The sequence below is a fragment of the Mirounga leonina genome, unplaced genomic scaffold (assembly GCF_011800145.1).
Source record: "Mirounga leonina isolate KUSES-001 unplaced genomic scaffold, KU_Mleo_1.0 Mir_82, whole genome shotgun sequence".
Lineage (NCBI taxonomy): Eukaryota > Metazoa > Chordata > Mammalia > Carnivora > Phocidae > Mirounga > Mirounga leonina.
Genome location: NW_023270825.1, coordinates 50,272,182 through 50,293,459, shown reverse-complemented (window position 1 = coordinate 50,293,459; position 21,278 = coordinate 50,272,182). Strand labels below are relative to the sequence as shown.

At 37.0% G+C, this 21,278-nt stretch overlaps 1 protein-coding gene across 1 annotated transcript in view; it reads right to left on the bottom strand.

Annotated features, from left to right (window-relative positions):
• The window catches only part of MDGA2 (MAM domain containing glycosylphosphatidylinositol anchor 2), a 797,493-nt gene that overhangs the window by 286,380 nt on the left and 489,835 nt on the right, over positions 1–21,278 (bottom strand). Inside the window, exon 4 of the mRNA XM_034992713.1 lies at positions 14,862–15,058. Within this exon, the coding sequence (XP_034848604.1) occupies positions 14,862–15,058 (197 nt within the window). The remainder of the gene's footprint in view (positions 1–14,861; positions 15,059–21,278) is intronic.

Below are 21,278 nucleotides of genomic sequence, written 5' to 3'. Positions count from 1 at the left end.
AAGTTTTTCCATCACGAAGTATACGTGGTAGTTGATGGGAAACAACCATCCAAGAAATCAATAACACCTAAGAATTTTATATATACATAAATACACACATAAAAACACTAGCACAGTAAGCAATAGGAAAATTAAATACCATTCCTATCTCATTACAAATGCCAAAGCCATTATAGGAAGGCAAATATATCTTGGAAAATATTTCAAGGATACAACACAGAATTAATTTTAAATCTAGAGCAAATTTGATATGTATACTAAACAATTAATGCCTTTAATTCAATAACACAATTCTGGATAGTTACTTAGAAATGCATGGGTTTTTTTTTTCCAATGTAGAGAAAAACAGCTAGGTATGATAACATTGTAAATTAGAACCTACATAAAAATTACATTTTATCATTGTCAAAATAAAGACCACAAGCTAAGTTCATATTGCTGCTCTCTACTGTTGGTCAACCATAATTCACAGTCCTTCCAAATTTCCAAAGTGGTTAGAAGCTACAAATGAGGATGTTGTTTGCCATCAAAGAGATTCATGGGCAAAAAAATGTGCCCTGCATCATGTTCATCTGTATTATAAAAATTCTAGCCCTAGAATTCTTGATCTATTAATTCTAATTTTGTCATTCAACAGAACTTTTGGAGAAACCCTGCCTATTCTGTAACTCTCTGTATTTGAAGTCATATAAAACTAGTAATATTATCATAAGTACCACTGCATCCCTCCTGAAGAAACTGTGGACATGAGTAGAGTTTCAAAAAGGCAGCCCAGAGGGCCAAACACAGAACTCTGGCAACAATAGGCAGTGTATTGTTTTCTAAGATGTGGGCATGCACAAACTTCACCAGTTCTTATTTTTATACTACCCGACAGATTTACATATATATGTTACCAGATTAGTCTCAGTGAACATTTGTATTTGTGCTTCCTGCACAAAAGTAAACTGACTATGCCCATTAAAAAAGAAACCCCGGGATTTCCAGGTGGCTATCTACACCTGTCTGCCTTGCCCCTGAGATGTAATTTCTTTATAAGAAACTCTCCAGAATTTCTTAAGTAAACAGCCAGGTTCCTATGCACTTATGATAAATATACAAATACACAGAAAACTCAAAATCTGTATCTCAAAAGCTGATGACTCTAAATAAAATTGGCTGGAAAGTTTTACATATGCCCTCAGATTGTTCATAAAGCAATATTACACATGATAAAGAACTAAAATCAAAATGAGGGGGATCAAGTTTTTCTTTGCTTGATTATAATACACCACCAATATCAGCCATCCTTGGTTCCATAGCAATCTCCTCAAACTGATCTACAGATTCAACACAACTTTATTCAAAATCTTAACAGAATTTTGGTAGAAATTGGCAAAATGATCCTAAAACTTAAGTGGAAATACAAGGCCAAAACATCAAAACAAGTTTTGATGTTTTGGCCTTGTATGAAAAAGATGGATACAGTTGGAAGATTTATTTTTTCTGATTTCAAGACTTATTATAAAGCCACAGTAATTAAGACAGTGTGGTATTGGCATAAAGACAGACATATAAAACAATGGAACAGAATAAATAGTTCAGAAATAGACCCTAATGTACAGGGCCAATTGATTTTCAATTTAAGAGCGAAAGAAATTCAGTGGTGAATGATCTTTTTAATGAAGGGTGCTACAACACATGTGTATCTGTAAAAAATGAACCTCAACCATCCCCTCACACCATAAACAAAAGTTAACTCAAAATGGAAAAAAAAAGTTGCTAAATATAAGTGAATAATGATTGTTCCAAAGCACAAATAATGATATCTTGTTGATTTTAAAATAGAATTAAAATACTAGACAAAAATAAAATACAAAAAGGGTAAATATTGTTAAAGTATTCTAAGTTTCTATCATTATTGAGGAAGTGATAAAGTAACAATCAAGGATGCAAGTTGTAATTTTTAAGGTAACTAATAAAAGATACGAAGATAATTTAAAACTCTTATATAGAGGAGTAAATGGAATAATTAAAAATATTTAATAATTCCAAAAGAAGGCGAGAAAAGAGACAAGTAAAATAAAATAGGTGAGTCATGTAGAAAAAAAAGAGGATCAAATATACTAAAAAACCTAAGATCTGTCCCACCAGATTAAAACAACAATAAAACCTATATACTGATTACAAGTGACATATTATAAAGACACATAAAGTTTGAAAGTAAAAGAAGTGAATATTTACCATTTCCCCTCCACCGCCAAAATAAACCAAATACTAACCAAAAGAGAGGCAAACCAAGAAACAGACTCTTAACTATAGAGAACAAACTGATGGTTACCACAGGGGAGGTGGGTTGGAGGGATGGGTGAAACAGGTGATGGGGATCAAGGACGGCACTTGGGATGAGCACAAGGCATTGTATAGAAGTGTTGGATCACTATATTGAACACCTGAAACTAATATTACATTGTATGTTAACTAACTGGAATTTAAATAAAACTTAAAAAAAACCTTGTGTAGTTAAATTAATGACAGACAAAACGGGCTTTAAGGCAAGAAGCATTTTTAGAGGTGCAAACAGACATTCTTAATAATAATCTACCAGGAAGATATATCTCAGATAATCTATCAGGAAGATAATATACTTAGGAAGATAATATACTTAGTTAATCTATCAGGAAGTTATAATAATTCTATATCTGCACATACTAATAATATACCTTCAAAATATATAAAGCAAAAATTGACAAAAATAGATGAGCCAAATCTATAGACGTATTAATAGACATTAACCTCTCTAAATAGTTTTTAAAACAGCAGACACAAAAATCAGAAAATACAAAGGAAATCTGAACAACAAAATTAACAAATGTGACCTATGTGGAACAAAAATGTGAAGTGCACATTCTTGAGGGTGCACATAGATCATTTATGAAAGTAGACCATAGGCTTAGCATAATGAAAGTCTCAACGAATTTCTAAAGATTAAAATTGTTCAGAGTATGCTTTCTGATATAGTGAAATTACACTAGAAATCAATTAAAAACTAAGTAGAAAATCACTAGCAGTTTGGAAATGAAATACATTAAGATGAATCCAATTATAACATCATTCTCATTCACATTTCACTAAGCCTTCTTTAGTGGGTAAGGAGAGATGGAATTACAGAGAGTGACTCAAGAGTTACTAGTAACTTGGACTCAGTTTTATTTGTACCATGGCTCGAAATCCAGACATCTCCATGGAAGGGCTGGCTCAACATTTAACACATATTTATTGAGAATCTTTCATGTGTCAGGCGCTGTTTGAGGTGTTGAAAAGATAAAGTCTCTATAATTAGTGAGTTTATGTCGAAATACACAAATGAGATAATTTGATGGATTCAGTGCTATGGGAAAAATAAAATAAAACTGGGAATTGTAAAAGTGTAACTGTAGAAGGGAAGGGATATTACTTCAGAGAGATCTGTCAGGGAAGCCTTTCTGAGGTGATAAATCTTCAGTGCTAAGAAGGCCCCTGCCATATTACCTAAGCAAATATGAGGAAGAATTAATAACATGGAGACCCTAGGCATAGGCAAGATTGGCGTCTAGGAATCATGTGACCAGAACAGTGAGTGAAGTATAGATTAAGAGAGAGCAAGGCAGAGCAAAGTCAAACATGATCTAGGTCGCAATACATTATTTGGATTTATTCTAAATATTTGAAAGCCACTCAAAGGATTAAAGCAGAAAAAAGATTTTGTTAGATTTACATTTTTTAAATTTTTTATTGTTATGTTAATCACCATACACTACATCATTAGTTTTTGATGTAGTGTTCCATGATTCATTGTTTGGGCATAACACCCAATGCTCCATGCAGAACATGCCCTCTTTAATATCCATCACCAGGCTAACCCATCCTCCCACCCCCCTCCCCTCTAGAACCCTCAGTTTGTTCTTCAGAGTCCAACGTCTCTCATGGTTCGTCTACCCCTCCGATTTCCCCCCCTTCATTCTTCCCCTCCTGGTATCTTCTTCTTTTTTTCTTTTTTTTAACATATATTGCATTATTTGTTTCAAAGGTACAGATCTGTGATTTCACAGTCTTGCACAATTCACAGCGCTCACCATAGCACATACGCTCCCCAGTGTCTATAACCCAGCCACCCCAACCCTCCCACCCCCCACCACTCCAGCAACCCTCAGTTTGTTTCCTGAGATTAAGAATTCCTCATATCAGTTAGGTCATATGATACATTTCTTTCTCTGATTGACTTATTTCACTCAGCATAACATCCTCCAGTTCCATCCATGATGTTGCAAATGGCAAGATTTCATTCCTTTTGATGGCTGCATAATATTCCATTGTATATATATACCACTTCTATTTTATCCATTCATCTGTCGATGGACACCTTGGCTCTTTCCATAGTTTGGCTATTGTGGACATTGCTGCTATAAACATCGGGGTGCACATACCCCTTCGGATCCCTACATTTGTATCCTTGGGGTAAATACCCAGTAGTGCAATTGCTGGATTGTAGGGTAGCTCTATTTTCAACTTTTTGAGGAACCTCCATACTGTTTTCCAGAGTGGTTGCACCAGCTTGCATTCCACCAACAGTGTAGGAGGGTTCCCCTTTCTCCGCATCCCCACCAACATCTGTCATTTCCTGACTAGTTAATTTTAGCCATTCTGACTGGTGTGAGGTGATATCTCATTGAGGATTTGATTTGGATTTCCCTGATGCCGAGTGATGTTGAGCACTTTTTCATGTGTCTGTTGGCCATTTGGATGTCTTCTTTGGAAAAATGTCTGTTCATGTCTTCTGCCCATTTCTTGATTGGATTCTTTGTTCTTTGGGTGTTGAGTTTGATAATTTCTTTATAGATTTTGAATACTAGCCCTTTATCTGATATGTCATTTGCAAATATCTTCTCCCATTCTTTCAGTTGTCTTTTGGTTTTGTTGACTGTTTCCTTTGCTGTGCAAAAGCTTTTTACCTTGATGAAATCCCAATAGTTCATTTTTGTCCTTGCTTCCCTTGCCTTTGGCTATGTTTCTAGGAAGAAGTTGCTGCAGCTGAGGTTGAAGAGGTTGCTGCCTGTGTTCTCCTTTAGGATTTTGATGGACTCCTGTCTCACATTTAGGTCTTTCAAACATTTTGAGTCTACTTTTGTGTGTGGTGTAAGGAAATAGTCCAGTTTCATTCTTCTGCATGTGGCTGTCCAATTTTCCCAACACCATTTGTTGAAGAGACTGTCTTTTTTCCATTGGACATTCTTTCCTGCTTTGTCAAAGATTAGTTGACCATAGAGTTGAGGGTCTATTTCTGGGCTCTCTATTCTGTTCCATTGATCTATGGGTCTGCTTTTGTGCCAGTACCATACTGTCTTGATAATGACAGCTTTGTAATAGAGCTGGAAGTCCGGAATGGTGATGCCACCAGCTTTGCTTTTCTTTTTCAACATTCCTCTGGCTATGCGGGGTCTTTTCTGGTTCCATACAAACTTTAGGATGATTTGTTCCATTTCTTTGAAAAAAGTGAATGGTATTTTGATGGGGATTGCATTGAATGTGTAGATTGCTCTAGGTAGCATTGACATCTTCACAGTATTTGTTCTTCCAATCCATGAGCATGGGACGTTTTTCCATTTCTTTGTGTCTTCCCCAATTTCTTTCCTGAGTATTTTATAGTTTTCTGAATACAGATTCTTTGCCTCTTTGGTTAGATTTATTCCTAGGTATCTTATGGTTTTGGGTGCAATTGTAAATGGGATAGACTCCTTAATTTTTCTTTCTTCTGTCTTGTTGTTGGTGTATAGGAATGCCACTGGTTTCTGTGCATTGATTTTATATCCTGCCACTTGACTGAATTCCTGTATGAGTTCTAGCAGTTTTGGGGTGGAGTCTTTTGGGTTTTCCACATAAAGTATCATGTCATCTGCAAAGAGTGAGAGTTTGACTTCTTTGCCTATTTTGTTGCCTTTTATTTCTTTTTGTTGTCTGATTGCTGTGGCTAGGACTTCTAATACTATGTTGAATAGCAGTGGTGATAGTGGACATCCCTGCTGCGTTCCTGACCTTAGGCAAAAGCTCTCAGTTTTTCCCCATTGAGAATGATATTCACTGTAGGTTTTTCATAGATGGCTTTTATGATATTGAGGTATGTACCCTCGATCCCTATACTCTGAAGAGTTTTGATCAAGAAAGGATGCTGTACTTTGTCAAATGCTTTTTCTGCATCTATTGAGAGGATCATATGATTCTTGTTCTTTCTTTTGTTAATGTATTGTATCACGTTGATTGATTTGCGGATGTTGAACCACCCTTGCAGCCCAAGGATAAATCCCACTTGGTCGTGGTGAATAATCCTTTTAATGTACTGTTGGATCCTACTGGCTAGTATTTTGGTGAGAATTTTTGCATCCACGTTCATCAAGGATATTGGTCTGTAATTCTCCTTTTGGATGGGGTCTTTGGTTTTGGGATCAAGGTAATGCTGGCCTCATAAAACGAGTTTGCAAGTTTTCCTTCCATTTCTATTTTTTGGAAAGGTTCAGAAGAATAGGTATTAATTCTTTTGAAATGTTTGGTAGAATTCCCCTGGGAAGCCATCTGGCCCTGGGCTTTTGTTTTTTGGGAGATTTTTGATGACTGCTTCAATTTCCTTAGTGGTTATAGGTCTGTTCAGGTTTTCTATTTCATCCTGGTTCAGTTTTGGTAGTTGATACCTCTCTAGGAATGCATCCATTTCTTCCAGGTTATCTAATTTGCTGGCATAGAGTTGCTTATAATATGTTCTTATAATTGTTTGTATTTCTTTGGTGTTGGTTGTGATCTCTCCTCTTTCATTCATGATTTTGTTGATTTGGGTCATTTCTCTTTTCTTTTTGATAAGTCTGGCCAGGGGTTTATCAATCTTGTTAATTCTTTCAAAGAACCAGCTCCTAGTTTCGTTGATCTCTTCTACTGTTCTTTTGGTTTCTATTTCATTGATTTCTGCTCTGATCTTTATTATTCCTCTTCTCCTGCTGGGTTTATGCTTTATTTGCTGTTTTTTCTCTAGCTCCTTTAGGTGTAGGGTTAGGTTGGGTACTTGAGACCTTTCTTGTTTCCTGAGAAAGGCTTGTATTGCTATATACTTTCCTCTTCGGATTGCCTTTGCTGCATTCCAAAGATTTTGAACAGTTGTGTTTTCATTTTCACTGGTTTCCATGAATTTTTTTAATTCTTCTTTAATTTCCTGGTTGACCCATTCATTCTTTATTAGGATGCTCTTTAGCCTCCATGTATTTGAGCTCTTTCCGACTTTCCTCTTGTGATTGAGTTCTAGTTTCAAAGCATTGTGGTCTGAAAATAGGCAAGGAATGATCCCAATCTTTTGGTACTAGTTGAGAGCTGATTTATGACCTAGGCTGTGATTGATTCTGGAGAATGTTCCATGGGCACTAGAGAAGAATGTGTATTCCGTTGCTTTGGGATGGAACGTTCTGAATATGTCTGTGAAGTCCATTTGGTCCAGTGTGTCATTTAAAGTCTTTAATTCCTTGTTGATCTTTTGCTTAGATGATCTGTCCATTTCAGTGAGGGGGGTGTTAAAGTCCCCCACTATTGTTGTATTGTTGTCAATGTGTTTCTTTGCTTTTGTTATTAATTGCCTTATATAATTGGCTGCTCCCATGTTAGGGGCATAGATATTTACAATTGTTAGATCTTCTTGTTGGATAGACCCTTTAAGTAGGATATAGTGTCCTTCCTCATCTCTTATTATAGTCTTCGGTTTAAAATCTAATTTGTCTGATATAAGGATTGCCAGCCCAGCTTTCTTTTGGTGTCCCTTAGCATGGTAAATGGTTTTCCACCCCCTCCCTTTCAATCTGGGGGTGCCTTTGGGTCTAAAATGAGTCTCTTGCAGACAGCATATTGATGGGTCTTGTTTTTTAATCCAATCTGATAGCCTGTGTCTTTTGATTGGGGCATTGAGCCCATTTACATTCAGGGTAACTATTGAAAGATATGAATTTAGTGCCATTGTATTGCCTGTAAGGTGACTGTTACTGTATATTGTCTGTGTTCCTTTCTGGTCTATGTTGCTTTTAGGCTCTCTCTTTGCTTAGAGGACCCCTTTCAATATTTCTTGTAGGGCTGGTTTTGTATTTGCAAATTCCTTTAGTTTTTGTTTGTCCTGGAAGCTTTTTATCTCTTCTTCTATTCTCAATGACAGCCTAGCTGGATATAGTATTCTTGGCTGCATATTTTTCTCATTTAGTGCTCTGAATATATCATGCCAGTCCTTTCTGGCCTGCCAGGTCTCTGTGGATAGGTCGGTTGCCAATCTAATGTTTCTACCATTGTAGTTTACATATTTCTTGTCCCAACCTGCTTTCAGGATTTTCTCTTTGTCTCTGAGACTTGTAAGTTTTACTATTAGATGTCGGGGTGTTGACCCATTTTTGTTGATTTTGAGAGGGGTTCTCTGTGCCTCCTCGATTTTGATGCCTGTTTCCTTCCCCAAATTAGGGAAGTTCTCTGCTATAATTTGCTCCAATATACCTTCTGCCTCTCTCTCTCTTTCTTCTTCTGGGATCCCAATTATTCTAATGTTGTTTCGTCTTATGGTATCACTTATCTCTTGAATTTTGCCCTCGTGATCCAGTAGTTGTTTATCTCTCTTTTTCTCAACTTCTTTATATTCCATCATTTGGTCTTCTATATCACTGATTCTCTCTTCTGCCTCATTTATCCTAGCAGTTATCACCCCCATTTTTGATTGTACCTCATAAATAGCCTTTTTATTTCGACTTGGTTAGATTTTAGTTCTTTTATTTCTCCAGAAAGGGTTTCTCTAATAACTTCCATGCTTTTTTCAAGCCCAGCTAGTATCTTTAAAATCATGATTCTGAACTCTAGGTCCAACATCGTACTAATGTGTGTATTAGTAGGTCCCTGGCAGTTGGTACTACCTCTTGTTCTTTTTGTTGAGGTGATTTTCTCTGTCTTGTCATTTTGTCCAGAGGAGAATAGATGAATGAGAGAACAAAATGCTAACAGGGTAACAATGTCCCCAGAAAATATACTCTAAACAAATCAGAAAAGACCTGAAACTGGGGGAAAAGAAAGGGAATGAAAGAAAAAAGAAAAAGTAAAAGATAAAAACAAACAAAAACAGAACAAAACAAAAAAACAGAATATGATCAAATATGATCAGGCTGGTGCATAGATCAGTGCCACACACTAGATTTTGGGTGTATTTTGGTCTGTTAGAAGAAAGTGCCTCCCAAAATTTTAACGAAAGAAAGAAAAACTTATATATGTACGAAAATAAGGGTTGACACAATGATGGAATATGACTGTAAAGATGAAAATTATAAAAAAATTTATAAAAGGAATTGATAAGAAGTTGTTTGAAAAAAGAAAGAAGAGGATTTTAAAAAAAGAAAGAAAAAAAAAGGGAGAGAATGTGATCTGTCAGGAGACTAGAACAAAGCCATACACTAGAGATTTAGGGTATATTTTGATCTGTTAGAAGAAACTGTATCTCAAAATTTTAAAGAGAGAATAACTTATATATATATATGCCAAAAATAAGGGTAACTACTATGTAGGGATAGAATGTGACTCTAAAAATGAAAAATAATTTTTTTTAAAGGGATTGATAAGATGTTGGTTGAAAAAGGTAAAAAGAAAAATTAAAAAAAAAAAAGACAGTTAAAAAATAATTAACTTTGAAAGACTAAAGAATCATGGTAAAAAAGCAATGCATTCTATATGCAGTATTCCCCTAGCTCTGGAGTTCTGCCGTTCTCATTGTTTGGTAAATTTGGTCTTGGTGGCTGTTCTTGCTGATCTTCTGGGGGAGGGGCCTGTTGCCGTGGTTTCCAAATGTATTTGCCGGAGGTGGAATTGCCCCGCCCTTGCCTGGTCCGGGCTAAGTAATCTGCTCAGTTTTGCTCTTGGGAGCTTTTGTTCCCTGCAAGCTTTTGGTACAGCTTTGGAGGACGAGAGTGGAAATGGCGGCCTCCCAATCTCCACCCCAGAGGAGCCGAGAACTCGGGGCCCCGCTCCTCAGTGTGCCCCCAGAAAAAAGCAGTCACTCCCGTCTCCCCGGTCTCTGGCCACACTGCGTGCTCACCCGGCCTGTGACCAAGCGTTTCTATCTCTGGCACACGATCCTGTGTGGAGTCTCCAAACCCAGCAGATCCCTGAGGTGCACTCCGGTGCCGCCCCTCCCTGAGGAGGAAGGGGAGTCTCCCCGGATCTGCCACTTGTTGGGTCCCTGCTGGAGGAGCAGGGGCCCGACTGTGCCGCGGATCATGGTTTATGGCCACCACGAGCTGAGAGCCCGCGCCTCGGTTCCGTCTCTGCAGCTGGCTTCCCCGCTCCAGTCCCTGGGAGCTTTGCCGCACTCAGGCACCTCCAGTCTTTCTGTGACCCAGAGGGTCCTGAGAGACCACACTGTCCCACGATGGTTCCACCCCCAGCTTAGCCACTGAAGCGACGTCCCTCAGCGGAGCTTACTTCTAAAAGTTCCGATTTTGTGCTCCGCGGCTCTATCACTTGCCAGAAGCGACCGATGGAGGCCCCTCCCCCACCATCTATCCTCCCAAACATCGCCTCGGATTCACTTCTCCGCACGTCCTACCTTCCAGAAAGTGGTCGCTTTTCTGTTCAGAGAGTTGTTGCTATTCTTTTCTTCGATCTCCTGTTGAGTTCGTAGGTGTTCAGAATGGTTTGATCCCTATCCAGCTGAATTTCTGGGACCAGAGGAAATCCAGGTCTCCTACTCCTCCACCATCTTGCTCCACCCCCCTCTTCTTCTTCTTCTTTTTTTAATCCAAGATTTGTCAATGGGTGAACCAAAGCGTCTGCGGCCTTTTCAGTCTGGTCATTCTCCTCGCCTCCCGGCAGAGACTAGAGTTACATTTTTATTTATTTATTTATTTTTTGAGAGAGAAAGAGAGAGCGCACGCATGCGCACTTATGTGAGGGTATGGGGGAGAGGCCAGAGGGAGAGGAGAGAGGGAGAGAGAGAATCCCAAGCAGGCTCCATGCCCAGTGAGGAGCCCAATGCAGGGCTTGACCTCATGACCCTGAGATCATGACCTGAGCTGAAACCAAGAATCAGAAGCTTAACCGACTGAGCCACCCAGGTGCCCCAGATTTTCACTTTTAAATGATCAGGCAGATGTTTGGGGTAATAAAGCATGGCAGACTGTTATTCCAATATTACAATATTCCATGGAGAGAGAATGAAAGTTTTGTGATATAGTTGGACTTATGTATATCAGGCCTGTGTGCAGTATATCACCTGTGGTATGACATAAAACCACTGATAAGATTTTATCTATGAAAAACCAACATTCTCTATGGCTGTAAGAACTAAATTGTCCATGTGCTGCTATCTGAGAGTTTCTATCAGTTTGGCCTACAAAACACATTTGATATTAACAAATTCAGTACGTTCATAATGTAGAATTACTGAAGCATTCCTTGTTGCAACATGAATTTTTAGGACAGATATAAATACAAAATAGCTATTTTAGGGGGAGAAATAAGCAACACAGTCAAGTAACCAAAGGTAGGAAAGAGATCTTTAAAAAGGAGCTAAACTGCATGTTATTTGGTCATTATCAACTACATCAGGTCAATCCAGAATACAGAATTTGCAAGAAAGTCTGTTTGTTTCTTAAATACTTTTTAAGAGAACTGATTCAGATGGTCTAAGCAGCAGAGTTATGAGCACAGCCAACACAGAGAAAGCCTGTCTTATATAGCACAGTAAAGCCATATTCATATACAAGGAAGTATCAGTACTGAAATGTTCAAATTAAAAAGTTGTTTCCTTATAAAAGAATGGAGGAAGAAAAAGAAGGAAGAGAAAATAAAAGTTACTTTTACAAGGCAGAATGTGATCAGCTATTAGTTTGAGAGCTCTCATAAGATGGTTTTTTAGAGAAGCTAACATAGAAACTAGAAACATTCAAAAGAATGAATGAAATGTTTCATTGTGCTTGTTTAATAAACAAATTCCTAATTATTTTTACAGTATAATTTTCCCCCCAAATTTGGACAGGTCCAATGTATACATGTCTAAGAGATCAGACCCGCCTATAGGTAAGAAATGGCTATACAGTGCTACCTCAGTATCTGTAAAAGTTATCAGGTTTCACAAGATTCTAGAGAAAAAGATGTTTTCTAAATTTTAACAACATACACATTCTAGGCAACCTATGAAATAGGAGAAGATATTTGCAAATGACATACCTGATAAAGGGTTAGTATCCAAAATATATAAAGAATTTATAAAACTCAACACCCAAAAAACAAATAATCCAATTTAAAAATGGGCAGAAAACAGACATTTTTCCAAATAAGACATATAGATGGCCAACAGACACATGAAAAGATGCTCATCATCATTTATTATCAGGGAAATGTAAATCAAAACCACAATGTGATATCATCTCACATCCACCAGAATGCCTAAATTCAAAAACACAAGAAACAACAAGTGTTGGCGAGGATGTGGAGAAAAAGGAATACTCATGCACTGTTGGTGGGAATGTAAATTGTTGCAGCCACTGTGTGAAACAATATGGAGGTTCCTTGGAAAGTTAAAAATAGAACTACTTTATGACCCAGCAATCAAACTACTGGCAATTTACCCAAAAATAAGAACACTAATACAGGGGCACCTGGGTGGCTCAGTTGGTTAAGCAGCTGCCTTCGGCTCGGGTCATGATCCTGGAGTCCCGGGATCGAGTCCCGCATCGGGCTCCCTGCTCGGCAGGGAGTCTGCTTCTCCCTCTGACCCTCCTCCCTCTCATGCTCTCTGTCTCTCATTCTCTCTCTCGCAAATAAATAAAATCTTTTAAATAAAAAAAACAACACTAATACAAAGTGATACCTGCACCCCTGTGTTTATAGCAGCATTATTTATGATAGCCAAGATATAGAAGCAGTCCAAGTATCCATCAACTGATGAATGGATGAAGAATATGTGGTATATATACACAATGGAATACTACTCAGTTATACAAAAAGGATGAAATCTTGCCATTTACCAGGACATGAATAGAGCTACAGAGTATGCTAAGTGAAATGTCAGTCAGAAAAAGACAGATACTGTATGATTTCACTCATATGTGGAATTTAAGAAACAAAACAAATAATAGGAAAAAAAATAAGACAGAGAAATCAACAGACTTTTCATTATAGAGAACAAACAGATGGTTACCAGAGGGAGGTAAGTGGGGGGATGGGTTAAAAAGGTGATGGTCATTAAGGAGAGCACTTGTTGTGATGAGCAACAGGTGATATATGAAGTGTTGAATTACTATATTGTACACCTAAAACTAATATTATACTATATGTTAACTAACTGGAAGTAAAATAAAAACCTAAAAAAACAACATAATATATTCTAAAAAAACATTGACAATAGAAAAAAAATGGTAGATGATCATTTATCTGATTTCTAAACCTTAGAGGCACCCAAGCAACTAAATACTGCTAACAAATAGTTTGTTAATTTTCTAAATAAGAAAATAAGTAATATTAGTAAAAACTGAAGGATGAATTATAGTATTGCAGAATGTATGGGAAAACTATGATCCTCTCTGTTAACAGAAAGCAGTTGATGCTGTAATGTTCTGAGTCAGGAGAGGGTCAGATCAAAACAGGCTGTCATGATAGTCTCAGTATGCAAGAATGATTTTCAGAGATTTATATCTTGGTAAGTCCCAGCTGTTCTATACCTTCAAATAGCAATGTAAGTATATATGATGTGTTCAGATGTTTTTGTAAAATCATGCATTCTTCCATAGTTAATATCTAAACATTGGCAATTATATTAATAGAAAGAGGTGAGGACTCAGACATTACAAGTAAATGGTTTACTATAATATAAGGAAATATATTTAATGGTGAAAAATGAGATGCTGGGAAATTTACAGATTCAGGATGACCTTCTGGTATTACAGAGTTGAGATGTGAAACATATATTTATCTTTAATATTTTGAAGTAGAGTATTCATAATATATAAAATTTAGTTGTAAATTGTCCTATTACAGTCACATGATATCTCAAAGGTACAGATAACGTGGTCAAATCTCTATCTTATTATCTATATCTTTTTAAAATTGTTATTCATGGTCACAATTATTTTGAATATTTTCCATAGACATTTTTTTAATTAAACTTTTTTTCTTTGTTAATTAGGTTTGTATTCCTTTCTAGTCACCAGCAAAGCTTTATGGTATCGGCACTCAAATATTCTTACAAATTTCAGTGTCTTCCTCAAGAATTACTAATTCTCCACTCTTGATATATATTATAGACGGATATTTCAGATCACATTCAACTCCATGTAAAATGACTCATTAGATATTTTAGTTTTTACGTAATTAAGGCTCTATCATTAAGTCAAAACCCAAAATGAACAAAAGACATCAGAGACTTTTTCCTAAAACCAAAGCTAAATGGATTTCAAGTAGATTTCTTCATTCCTTTAAAATGTATTTGCCATTGCAAATAGGAAACTCAAAACCTCTCCCTTAAAGAAATATTTTCCACAAAAAACAAAGCAGTCAGCAAATGTAAAATTATGTGCTTTATAGTGAAACCTAGGTAAACCTATGTATAAAGAAATACAAGTTAGGATACATTGATTTATTTTTTTTCAAATGTTAACATTTTAAATTTAACTACCACATGAAAAATTAACAAATTACCTTTTTCTATGTGAGTTATCTTATCTTTCAGTCAAGAACATACTGTTTTTTAAAAGGTCAGAGTTGGAGAGACTCTTTTCAAATAGACATAATATTGCATGCTACCTAAATTAGGAACATATTCTAGCAGAATGGGGTATAAATACTTTAATTCCTACCTGGGTAAAGAAGGGTTCATAAATCTCAACTCCTTTATCAGATCCTTGTAGTAATACCTCCTGACCACGTCTCCAGCTGTACCGAACAGGTGGATTGGAATTGGCCACACACCGGAGGAACACTGTTCTCTCATAGTAAAATTGTTCTTTAGCTTCACCTATACTCTGATGAACAGTTACTACTGGGTCATCCAAATCTAAAAAATAAAAAATAAAAACAACCAAATGACACTGTTATGCATTACATGGCTTTTACAGGTATTACACATATAAAACCTAACCAATGGTGCATTTTCATAATTGATTTTATTGCATATCACTAGATTCATTTTTTAAATTTAGTTTATTGAACTTGTTTAGAGAAAGTTCCAATGATAGGCAGTAAAGACGAATAATAGATGCTTCTTAAGATCTCTGCTAGTTAAGATAGTACAAATGACTGCATATTTCCAACAGAGCTCCATGAGAGAGATCAGAATCCAAGACCCTCCAATTCAAGAGATTAGCCGAAACAATCAATGAAACATAGTGACAGGGAAATAAATACCAAGCAGCTCAACTGACTCCCTTAACATACTTCTTTTCCAAACATTTATAACTGATATAGTTAAAGCAATCAAAGGATTATGTTTATAAATTATTATCTTTATAGTAAGAAAATATGATCTTATACTGTGTTAAGTTTTTCCTTCATCTCAGATTTTATTTCCCAGATTATATTTGCTAATTTGAAATGTGCTAATAGAGGGTAGTGTTAAAAGGCATTAACGTTTCTACTACTGGATATGGGAACTATATTTTTGCCATCTTACATGCATTCTAAAGAAGGGATATATACCATAGTGTTTAGTAAACATTTTCTGGAAAAAAAAAAAACATAAATATCTTGGGCTTTGTATGAACATGAGTTCATAGAGTCTTTCTCTCAACTACCTGATCCTACCACTGTAGTGTGAAAGCAGTCAAAGACAGTAAGTAAACGAATGGATGATGGATGTTGCTGAGTCCCAGTAAAACTATTCACAAATGCAGGAGCCTCAGCCAGACTTGCCTCATGGGCCATAGTCTGCTATAGATTGCCAATCCCTGATTTACCATATTCCAGGTTCTTTCATTAAGAGAAAAAGAAATTAAGAAGTGAACTTGCCTTAAAACAACTGTATTGTATATTTGAAAGTTGCTAAGAGAGTAGATCTTAAAAGTTGTCATCACAGGGAAAAAAAACAAACCATCGGTACCCATGCATGGTGATAGATGTTAACTGAACCTACTGTGGTGATCATTTTGCAATATGTACAAATATCGAATGATTGTGTTGTACACCTGAAACTAATATGTCAATTATAGCTCAACAACAAAAAAAAAAAAAGGGAGAAAATAAAACAAAAACAACAAGCTCTTGGTTCCATGTGCTAATATAAACTTAGTATATAGTTATTAAGTGTGATTTAACATTTGCTGTATTTAAATATTAATTTCACCCAGCTTTGCCCCTTTTGGCTTTGTAACTGAAAGATTACTTAACCTTTGTGGTCTTTAATTTCCTTATCGATAAAATGGGAATAATAATGGTACCATACTATTAGGGCTGTTGGAGAATTAAATGAGCTAGTCCTTAAAGCCTTAGGCACATAGTAAATGCTCAATAAAAGTTAGCTATTATTATTACTATTATCATTACTGGGGTTTCATTTAGAATTCCATTAATTCTACGTTGTTTTCTTACCTTTATCCTACCAATTCATAATGCACTCAGCTCTCATTTTAAATAGATAAAAGTGTCATTTTGTCATTTGTTCAGGCTGGCAATTTTTTCTACGTGACCAATATTTTCATGTGAACACTGAAGAGAAGCTACAATATTATATAAACATAAGAATAGTGGGATGTGTGAGCATATGCTATGCTAAATATTTAAAAGGCCAAAAGATGTACTAGCCCAGGATGGGAGCAATTTAGAATGGTAATAGTAGAAAGAGATGATGAATATCATCTCACCACAGTTTCTTTTGACAGTTTTCCCAGGAAAGGTGATTAACTATCCTGGAGTAGCTTTTCCCAGATAGAGTGAATTATCTTACCTAGAAAGCAGATTTAAGCAGATGCTACAGAAAAGATTCTTTGTGATGCTTAAAATAATAAAATAATAGTGAAATAATAAATAAAATAAAATAAATAAAATAGTAAAAAGTGAAGTAATAGCTCCCCTAAGGAATCAAAGAACAGAATCCTAAATGTCCCCAGGTTTAAAAAAGGTTTTTTTCCAAATGTGACAGCCCGACTTAAATTTCTAGTTTTGCAACATTGAGTTTTTTCTCCCAACATTAGAATCTTTTCACAGCTACCTCAAAGGCTTCTAATTATGGTAGTATAAATTTACAGAACAACTGCTGCTTTGTTGGTAAAGTTTAAGGAAATTTCAGTTTCAATTCATTCTATTAGCTGTGCGAGGATATGTGCTATCTGGTTTTAATCATCAGTGTATTTAAGGATACCAGCATCATTATCATGAAACATTTAAAGGTCTTTAAAATCTATCAAATATTCGCTTACTTGATTAGCCCTTCACATACAAATCAAATCCTAAAGAAGATTGATCAGCTGAATTCAACCTTAGAGACTTGAAAAAAAGGTATTGCGAGTTGATGGTAAACTTTTTTTTTTCTTATTCAAAACATAATTTCTTTTAGTCATAGTCTCATTTTTAGAAGATATGAGCTGTGTTCTGTTGTAAAAAACAAAATTCTGAAGCCAGAAAGTTTAGAAACAAAACAGAATTGGATGGTGATCAGTGTAACAATGATGACTCTACTTGGATTCCAAATAGTTAATATTACTGTACTTTAAAACATCCATTTACTGATGTATACCTAGCCCTTCCCTTGTTGGGTGGTGGTGTCAATAGATTCAGTCAGGAATAGACCAAACCTGAACAAACATTTAAACATGCTCTTCTCTGATCTATGTAAGTTTTGGGTCACTGGCCTTCTGAGAATCCAATCCTGTGACAATGGCTTACTGAACATTGTATTGGCAGAATTATCTGTTGGATTCACCCATGTTTAGGAATTTCTACTTCACAAAGCTCCTAAATGATACCTTTTTTGGATTTAAAAACAAACATGACAAAGACAAGATATCTTCTTGAAAAGTCAAATAATGGCATGCATAAAAAATATATTTTATGTGTGTGTGGATGTGTACACACACACATATACACTTATATAGTTTAATATACATACATATACATCACTTAAAACAGTATATATGTTTAATATAAACTCTATATAGTATTACTGAATATGTGTATTTACCATAGGTCAGTTTTCTTGGAAAAGAGACTCTAAGACAGAGTTATGTGTGCAGGAAGTGTATTGGGAAGTACCTTCTAGATCAACACTCCACGTGAAAGACTGAGGATTGTTGAGGAGGATAGTTGAGCTACAGCGCAGTTGCAACAAAGGTCCCGGTAGCTTTAGAGAAGTCATGGAGCTGTAATATTTCCACAGAACTGTCCTGCCCTAAGGCAAGGGAACTAAGCCTTAGACACCACCCCCTCCCCCATCAACTGGTCCTTGCCTGTGTGCTATTCCTCCCTAGGGGGCATGACCTTGGGAGGGATAGCTCTGTTGGTTTAGGGTAATTTCTAAAGAAGGATTTAGCTGATAAGCCATTAGCTGCTCAGTAGCTAAAGGAATGAGTCCTGCAGTACCAAAGAAGGGATCTGGCTGGTGCTCTATAGCATCTGCTTAAATCCGCTTTCTAGGTAAGATAATTCACTCTATCTGGGAAAAGCTACTCCAGGATAGTTAATCACCTTTCCTGGGAAAACTGTCAAAAGAAACTGTGGTGAGATGATATTCATCATCTCTTTCTACTATTACCATTCTAAATTGCTCCCATCCTGGGCTAGTACATCTTTTGGCATAAGTAGGTCACCTAGTGAAGTTACCAGACCTTTGTCACTGAGGATTTTGAGCCCCAGGTCACCAGGTTCTTCTTAAGCCATGACTGATGCACTTATCTGTTTACCACCAAAATTGGTCAGGAGACCACCAAGAAATGATACAGTGGATCATCATCACCATATTATATACTGTCTCACTCTGTAACAGTAGTACCTCCAGCCGATCATATGGGCCAGTTAACTCCCTCCAGGCTGGTGATTCCTCTTATCTCCTATTTCCTAACACAGGAAGCCTCACATAAATGAGTAGCAGCCATGGCTTAAAGATTAATGGGGCTCTTACTGTATCACTTAATAGAAGCTTTTTCCTCTTCTGAGAACTAGGACTTCTAAACTGGCAGAGCCCAGAGTTGCAGGAAGGGAACACAGATTCCCCAAGTGGGTCACTGAATGTGATGGTGGTAAGTAGGGTCACTCCTTGGTTTTGAACCTATGTATTCTACAGGAAAAAAAAAAAGCATTATATAATAATGGTCATTGATTTAGAATGCACACTGTATCTTGGAGCATAGCACTCCTTCCTTACCAGCCATTATCCCACTGAAACTTAGTTGCCCCTTCCAAAGGCCATTCAATCACTCTAGTAAGTTGGCATTTTTAGGTGATAAAGAATATATGACCAGAGAATCCCCTGGCAATGTTCCCAATACTCTATCTTCACTGCTGCAAAGCGTGCTTCTCATTCCATGAGTGGTTAAGACGGGATCATGTGTTAAGAATAAACCATTCTCAAAGCCCTTGGATAGTGCTGCTGCTGATTCAGGTCAGCCTAAACATCCATACCCAGAATACATGTCATATTCAGTTAAAATCATGCACTATCATTTTCAGGGGAAAAAAGGTCTAACTAATATAACCAACTTGCTACCAAGGGACTGGTTGGAATTTTGAAGGATAGTACTTTTACGGTGTCAAGTGTTGGTCTCTGTTGCTGCCAGGTTAGATATTCAATGGTGGTGGTAGATACATCAACCTTCATGGGAGAGGACCCATGGTTCATGTTTATGCATAACCTCCATCCCTACCATTATGACAATTCTATTCATGAGCCTGTTGTGCTATTTATGATTAGCTAGCGACGAAGCTGGTTGTTATCAACTGCTTGCGCTACTCTGTCTATTTCATTGTTTTGTGCTTCTGTGGTGGGTATTTTTTGGTCCTCAATAATATGTACTCCCATAGGTCCATCAACACACTCGAACAGATCTCTTTTCACATGAAGTGGTTGACCAGGGACACCACCCAAACCAAAGTTCTGCCCTCTGGAAAGGTGTTCCCTCATTCCTCTCAGGGACATCCCAGAATGGGGCTCTAGTGAAGTAGCAGTCCAGTTTTTGGCTTGCATACATATACTGAGCTGAACCATCATAAAAGAAGCTTAGCCTTTTTTCTTCACCATCAACTTATAAGTGATCCACTCTGTGGCCGGAGATGACCTGAGAAAAAGGAACTGGTAAAACATTGATAGATGCCATGAGGATTGGGCACCTTCTTGTACAGCTTACTTGGGTCCTTGGGCCCTGGCCATACCTTATCCTGATTTTACTAATTCCATTTTATGATGAACTACTGATGGATCTGACCTATTTTATGGCTGGATGTTGGTAGAAATGACAAAACCCAATGTGTGATTGGTGGTTCAGACCACATGGTCATTTGATGTTCTGTATTCAAATACTTCATCCCTACCAATGCCTAGTAGCACACTAAGAGCTATTTTATGAAAGAGGTATAATTCTTGACTGTAGAAAGCATGGTCTTACTAATAATCCTAGAAATTTAGTTTATAACTTTCCTGTTAGTATTGCTGTAAACCACACACCTTTCCTAGCACTGATGGGTTATGTGACTCAAGCACCAGGGTCACTTATATAACAGCATGGTCATATGAGAAAATCCTTTTCTACTTTGAGACACAATTGAAGTCGATAGTTGAAGCCTTCTGAATCACCAGATAAATGGATTGAAGTGGTATTTCCAAGTGTGGAATATGCTCTGGAACCCAAAGAGACTTAGCCGGCACTATCTTTCCTTCTGAAGGGTGGGAATTGTGAGATACAATAATTTGTGCTTTACTTTGGAGGGGATATCCGCGTAAGATACATACAACAGGATCTCTAAAATTTTACTAATACTGTGGACCCCGAATCTTCATAAGCTTATTCCAATCCTATGGATTATGCATGTCTTACCAAGATATCTAATGTACTTGCCAATTCTTGTTTATTTGGATGGATGAACATGATCTCATTGATACAGTGGACCAATAACAAGTTCAATAGAATGTTCAGATGGTCCATATGTCTTTGGACTATGCTATGAAAAGACGTGTGAGAGGGGCGCCTGGGTGGCTCAGTCGTTAAGCATATGCCTTCGGCTCAGGTCATGATCCCAGGGTCCTGGATCGAGCCCCGCATCGGGCTCCCCGCTCCGACGGAAGCCTGCTTCTC